This window comes from Brachycentrus maculatus, unplaced genomic scaffold (assembly GCF_059751285.1).
Source record: "Brachycentrus maculatus isolate JH-2025_06_01 unplaced genomic scaffold, ASM5975128v1 h1tg000837l, whole genome shotgun sequence".
Classification (NCBI taxonomy): Eukaryota; Metazoa; Arthropoda; class Insecta; order Trichoptera; family Brachycentridae; genus Brachycentrus; species Brachycentrus maculatus.
In genome coordinates, this window is record NW_028281564.1 from 1 (window position 1) to 6,467 (window position 6,467).

At 33.3% G+C, this 6,467-nt stretch overlaps 1 protein-coding gene and 1 long non-coding RNA gene across 3 annotated transcripts; one reads left to right on the forward strand and one right to left on the reverse strand.

The window, feature by feature from the left end:
- Nucleotides 1-8: 8 nt before the first annotated feature.
- Nucleotides 9-3,221, reverse strand: LOC148300086 (uncharacterized). 2 transcript variants are annotated; one of them, XR_015838976.1, is made up of 6 exons: nt 3,085-3,154; nt 2,925-3,005; nt 2,383-2,636; nt 1,559-1,648; nt 1,371-1,459; nt 9-1,226 (listed from the first exon to the last, which is right to left on the reverse strand). It is a non-coding gene; the product is annotated as an uncharacterized LOC148300086 (long non-coding RNA). The 2 variants fall into 2 exon arrangements; XR_015838977.1 differs by lacking the exon at nt 2,925-3,005 and having other exon boundaries at nt 3,153-3,221.
- Nucleotides 3,222-4,311: 1,090 nt separating this feature from the next.
- Nucleotides 4,312-5,144, forward strand: LOC148300087 (protein phosphatase inhibitor 2-like). The gene has a single exon (XM_088275268.1). It carries the CDS (start codon nt 4,430-4,432, stop codon nt 5,003-5,005), a length of 576 nt encoding a protein of 191 aa, XP_088131394.1. The 5' UTR covers nt 4,312-4,429; the 3' UTR covers nt 5,006-5,144.
- Nucleotides 5,145-6,467: the final 1,323 nt, after the last annotated feature.

Below are 6,467 nucleotides of genomic sequence, written 5' to 3' on the forward strand. Positions count from 1 at the left end.
CACTACACGGAATTTTACTGTTTGGCAGTCCGGTTAATGCAAATAAAAATGATTTCAACGGTTTAGCTTTAGTGATCGAGTTCATGCTAACCATGATCGTGCACCGATCGAGCGCACCGATCCGGAGAAAGACGGACAAGTGCACAAGCCAATCATCCGTTTTTTCATGCTAACCTGACTGCCGGACAGTAAAATTCAGTGTAGTGCTCAAACTAGGTCCCAAAAAGCCTTCTTGTTTACAACTAATGTGCATTACTTTAAACGAAAGTGCTTAAGGCATTACCAAATATTGTATTTATGTTTCATATCAATAAAGAAATATTGTTAAATACATATATCGAATTGTAAAGTCACCAGGAATACTGAATAGTTTTCTTGGACCTATATATTATAGAAATGTACTTTTAGATATAAATAAATAAGATCGGCCTCATTTAAACAATTTTAGAATAACACAGTGGTAACCTGATCACACACAATAGCTATAGGCTTAAGGCCAAATAAAATAAATTTCTTTGTAGTTAGAACAATACCCTTCAGATCTGCATGTTTAGCACCACTTTCAAAAAAAGAAAAATATTGAGGTTGCTTGTAAGGTGTGTAAAGCCCTTTTATCCTAATAGTTAAAGTGTGATCGAAAAACATTGCACTTCGATAAATCCATTTCGTAAATTGAAATTTACATGAGGACTCATTTCATAAAATATAACAATTACAAGTTTTTACTGATCTATCATTATTATGATATATCATAATAATAATATATAATTTTATATTCTTTTGTTTTTAAATTATTAAATAATATGTCATTAATGCCGGGTTTCAGCCTAATTAAGTATAGTTATTTTTCAATGGTTACTGGAGAACGCAAAGCAGAGTTTAGCCAGTAACCTGTAGCCCTTAGGTCCTTCTGTATATAAAGCGATAGCAAGAGCTTTATCTTTTCAGGTATATCATTTACCTTTTATGGCGATGCGATTGTTTGATCTGACATTAAATAAATCTATAAGGAATCAGATTTAACAACGAAAGGTATTGTACTAATACTTTCCCCTCTTTATATCTACGAGCAGCCATGTGCCATTGTTCAAATGTTGTCGATTTCTTTTGAACATATCGAAGTTGCTTCTTCGTCTTCATCGCCCATGTTCAGCTTTTGATTCCTTGGAGTCAGATTAGAAACTCTCGATTCTCCAATAAAATTGACAAAACGGGTGGCTGTACTCCTAAAATAAATTATATTCCATCAAATGTAAAGTAGTAAAATATTTTAACATAGAATTCCACAGAAACGTGTATAATATTAAAAGGTGTGTATGAGAACGAATGAATAAGAAATTTGATAATTACATTAATGGGAAGATACATACCACATGGTTCAGTAGCTAATAAAAAGGGTCTGCTAGCTGCTGATTCCATTGGATAGCTCTGCTAGTACTCGGTAACACGGAATAAAGAGCTGAAAATTTTAACTTAATTAATACCAAGACATAATATATTGATTTTAAAATATTATTGAAGTAAAATAAATGATTCCACAAAAGAAAAAGATACAAACACCGGGGTTCAAGAGTAAACAAAGAGGCTCTGCTAGCTGGTCATAATAATTAGAGAGCTCCGCTAGCACTAGATAACTCGGAACGGAGAGCTGTAAGAATATAATTAAATTAATATTGGGTATGTAATAGAGCCACAAGAATCTATGTACATGTATATGAGAAATAAAACCTCGATAAAATGGACTAATTGGAGAGAATAGGTTAGAAAATAGGTTTAAAATAAACATTTTTTTCTTGTTCAAAATATGAACACTGTATTTAGATATAAATAAACAATGCAAAACTAAAAAAAAATATTGTCTTCGAACACTCGTCGTGAAGTGATGTTGCTGTTTGATATCGATACGCTTTCAGTAATCCTGCTATGAAATGTTTTGTTTGCACTCTTTCAAAAAACAAATTTTTTTTTTAATCAACCCTCTAAATTTACGAAAATGTGTACAATATAGTAGAACTTCGTTATCTGACGAGTAGTTGATAAATGTTATTAGATCATCGAGATGCGATCTTAACACTGAAAACTTAATTTTTTGCAGTGTTATTTCTTCTTTGCTATCTTCGCTTTTATCCTCTCTTCTAAGGTTCACTTTTTCTGCTATTTCACTTTCAATCATGATACAAGTAGAAGTACTTCTTGATGACTGCAACTACCCATTGTAAAACATCCTCCTCACCACTTTGGCATTGTTATGTATTGTCCTATGGAAATCAGGAACTTCAAACCCTTCTAAATCTGTCATTGTATATATATTGCGTGTAACATAGTACAAAAAAAATAGGTAATAAAATAAGCATAATAAACATCAACAGATAATTAACTTACGTCGTATTTCGTTGCTAAAGAATACTCGTTTAGCAGAGGCAGGTTGAGGAAGGATCCAATTAGTGATAAATTTAAATCTAGCGCACTGATATTAAATAACATCCCTTCGTTCGTCCGTTCACAGGGAAAATGTATATCTCAAACATCAATTCTTGATTTGGATTCTCGAAACAAATTCGATTCTCGAAACTCAAAAACAAAAACGAAGATTCGTTTTGTTATATAATGCCTGATTGAAATCTTATCCATACACCCTGAAATAAAATAGAGATTTGTAAAAACCATTACAATTAAAATATAATAACATAAATATGTAATATTTTGAATAATTTTAAAATTAAACGGAGAAAACAAGTGCGTAGTAAAATGGCCGTCTAAATTCGGTTGAATTCAAGATTAAATATACGAAGATTAATTTCAATGTATAGTTACATACAAACTATAAATAATAATTTAAAAAAAAAACATTAGTTTAACGTTACACAACATAATGAAAGTGATAATGCAGAAATGATAAACATCAGCAAATAATTTAAACTTACGTTTCTTGCACAATATATGTTTGGCAGTGAAACATTGATTCCTTTTGGATTGATATAGAATGCCTAGTTGAAATCTTACACCTGAAACAAAACAGAGATGATATAAACTAATAATATTTGTATAAACCATTTTATTTCAAATGATTCCAAAAAAAATTACCTGTGATAATGGAATGGTCCGCGAGACGACGGGAAAACGGCCATCTTGGTGAAGTTTTGTTTACCTACCGAAATCATATGTTTTGATGGTTGGGGAGGGGGTAAACCACAGTTGAAATGATAGAAGGTATTTTTAAACTCGTCTTGTTCTGAGCATGATGTCATAATTTAGCCCATTCAGGTCCTCGGATACGTCATTCGGTAAATAGCTACTGCGCAAGGTCTATCGAAAAATTTATTTTTTTCCCCTTCATACCCTTCTTACCGCAGGAATCAAAGATGGCCGCGAGATATCACAGGCTGCCTACATAGCCATGCACATAAAATAATCAATAATCAACAACAACCATGAGTACCTACATAAAAAATAATTTTATAAATTGTGCTGTGGGGTTATGAGTTATGTTATGTTTAATTTAACTTACCTTTCTTACATTTTCCCAATATTTATTTGTGACCACTTTTTTTACTTTAATTTTTTTTAACTGTTGGTTGGAAAATAAATATATATGCTCGTTTTATAAATGTTATGATCCATTTTCAATTTCAAGCTAACGTTTTTAGTTGCAAAATGTTTCAACCTTGAAGTTAAATTAAAATAAAACATAATTCACTAAGTATTAGAGAAATCTCATTTCATACTTATGGGGACCACAAGGAATATTAGCAGCAACGTACACAATCCAGCATAGTACGAAAATGCAACCTATAGTATTGTAGCTTTTACTGGTATTTTGCTTTTCTGTTTACTGTACTAAATCATAATCATCTTCATTATTTTCTCATTCCATAAAACAGTAACGTCTCGTATTCTAAAGCTCCATAATGTACGACATTTGCATTCTTTCAAATGTATTCCACTCCTACATCATAAATCTTGAGCGCTTAGTATTGAGACACTGCTTATTGCAGATTACACTGCTTTCATATAATTACGATCGATTTAACACCGCAACTATCCTATATGGTGGCTGATGCACAAATCAGATAGCGATTGTGGCTAAAATAAAAAAAAAAATTAACCGACTGTGTTTCTTATCATATTTTTATTTTTCACACATTTATTTTTTTTTATAAAAACCTTATAACTTACAATCTACATAAATTTTTTAGCTGTGAAAACTTTTAAGATAGTACCTACCACATAGCTTTGCTCATTATATTACATAATATTCTGATCTGGGTGATCGTAAAAAGAGCACGTTTCGTAAATGAACGCCTTCTAACTAAATATTTCGGTTTCAGCATTTAACAAACGTCAAACTTTGGGTTGTTGGGAGTGGTTAGTTATTTTGTTTAATAATAAGTTTAAGTTTAACCGGCAGCAAAATTTATTTAGTGACAAGATGACGGAGAATATTAATAAGCGTCCATCAAAAAGTATTCTTAAATCGTCTGGTAGTGTCGAACGTCAAGAACATCCCTCGTCTTCTAAAAAACCCAAAGAACAAAGATTCGATGAAATGAATATAATAGCGACGCTTCACCCTCCGGATAAGGACTACGGACATATGAAAATTGAAGAACCAAAAACACCGTATTCCGAATATTCCGATCCCGACTTGAACCCGACCAGAGACGAAATTGACGCTAATATTCTCGCTGCCAAATTAGCTGCGGGTATGAACAAACCGCGGAAGGATTACTCTTCCAGTTCTGAAGAAGATGACAATGAAACACCGGAAGAGAGACGTATCCGTTTAGAATTCCAAGATAAACGAAAGAAACATTATAATGAATTTCAAGCCATTAAATTGGCTAGAAAATTGATGAAGGATGAAGACGACGATGATTGCTCTTGCGAAAATGCTTCCATGGACACTGCCGATGTTGCCTCTACTCCGAATGCTTCCCAAAGCTCTTCCAAGAATAGATGTGACTCTCCACCAAAACAAAGTTGCCATAAGAAGTCCAGTCCATGACTATTTTAGGCCGCCATACCATTATTTAAGTTGCATATTTATTTTTAAATTTTCTTTGTAAATATGAAACATACACAATAATATTTTATTGAATCATAGTATATTGCTGAATAAATTTGTTGATGACTTTGTTAATCAATTTTTGTTTTTTTTGTTAATATTAATCTCCTTTCACTCTTATCACCTGATATGAAATTATGAACCGAGTGTGTTTCTCTTTTCTGGGATAAGTCTTTATTAGTAGCCTCTGCTTACCTGGTTGAGTAACTTGTTTCGGTTATTGCCCTCGCCTTAATCGTTACTGCACCGGGCCATAATTTCACTCGGACAAGGATAGCGTCGTACACAGAGCTCCAAATAAACTGGAGCCCAAACTATTTTCATTTATTTTAAAACATACTACATAATAATAATAATAATTTGTTTAGCGCCATTTTCGTAAAATACTACCTCAAGGGCGCTTATATGGATATTAATAATAATAATAGGATGATGATGATAATGGTAAACAAAAAATAAATGGATTTAAACGGCCTCAATAGGTCTCGGGCCATCGAGTCTGGAGCGGGGAAATGATGAGCCGACAAATTAAAACGAGAATGGCCAAGGTGTTGGGCAGGATACCTTCCTGAACGATGGTCGTCACGCTGGAGGGCAGCTTGTTAAGCTCCTCGTCATTTTGGATGGCCAACTTCCAACTTCCAGACTAGCACAGTTCAGACGGGACTTTTATTCTCATTTTCCGCTCTGAGGCAAATGAGGATTTTGCGATCCGGCATGATGGTTTTGTCTTTCAGGTTTTCCGCTTTCGCTTTCATACAAATGGGAGCTGGCGTCATTAAGGTATTTAAGTTTGTAGTTCGATTTCATAAAATTTAACCATTTAAGTACATGTTCTAGGATCGTTATTGTCCTTGCACATTTTATTGCAGTCATTTATTCCCGAGAAGCTAGAGGTTTCGGATGAATACATTATAAATACAATACATAAGGACTATTGACATTTTAACGTAGATGAAGAAGAGTATGGATGTCTGGGTATTTATAGGGTTTACAATCTGTCACAGGTTAGTTTATGTGATGACTACACATGTTTCTCACTGCTTTCAAGAAAGTCATAAATCAAAAATAATCAATTTTCAGCTGTGCATGCTTTCGGAATGCCCAGAAAATGTACTTTATCCCAGCAAAAGAGGCATATTTTTAACTTAATATTTACCCGCTATAGGGCAGAAAGTGTTGTTTTTGCATTTTGAGGAAATGGTATTATTTAAAAAAATATATATATATACTTAATATTTCTAGATCCTTGAATCTGTTTGTTACGTTATCGGTCTCTTGTGATGTGGACTGCCAGCTGTCACGCAATCGCTTTGGAGGTCTTCCAGGTGGTTTTCTTCCATCTGGATTCTCTTGAAGAGCAATACGAGCCACTCTATTTTCTTGCATTTTATTGACATGG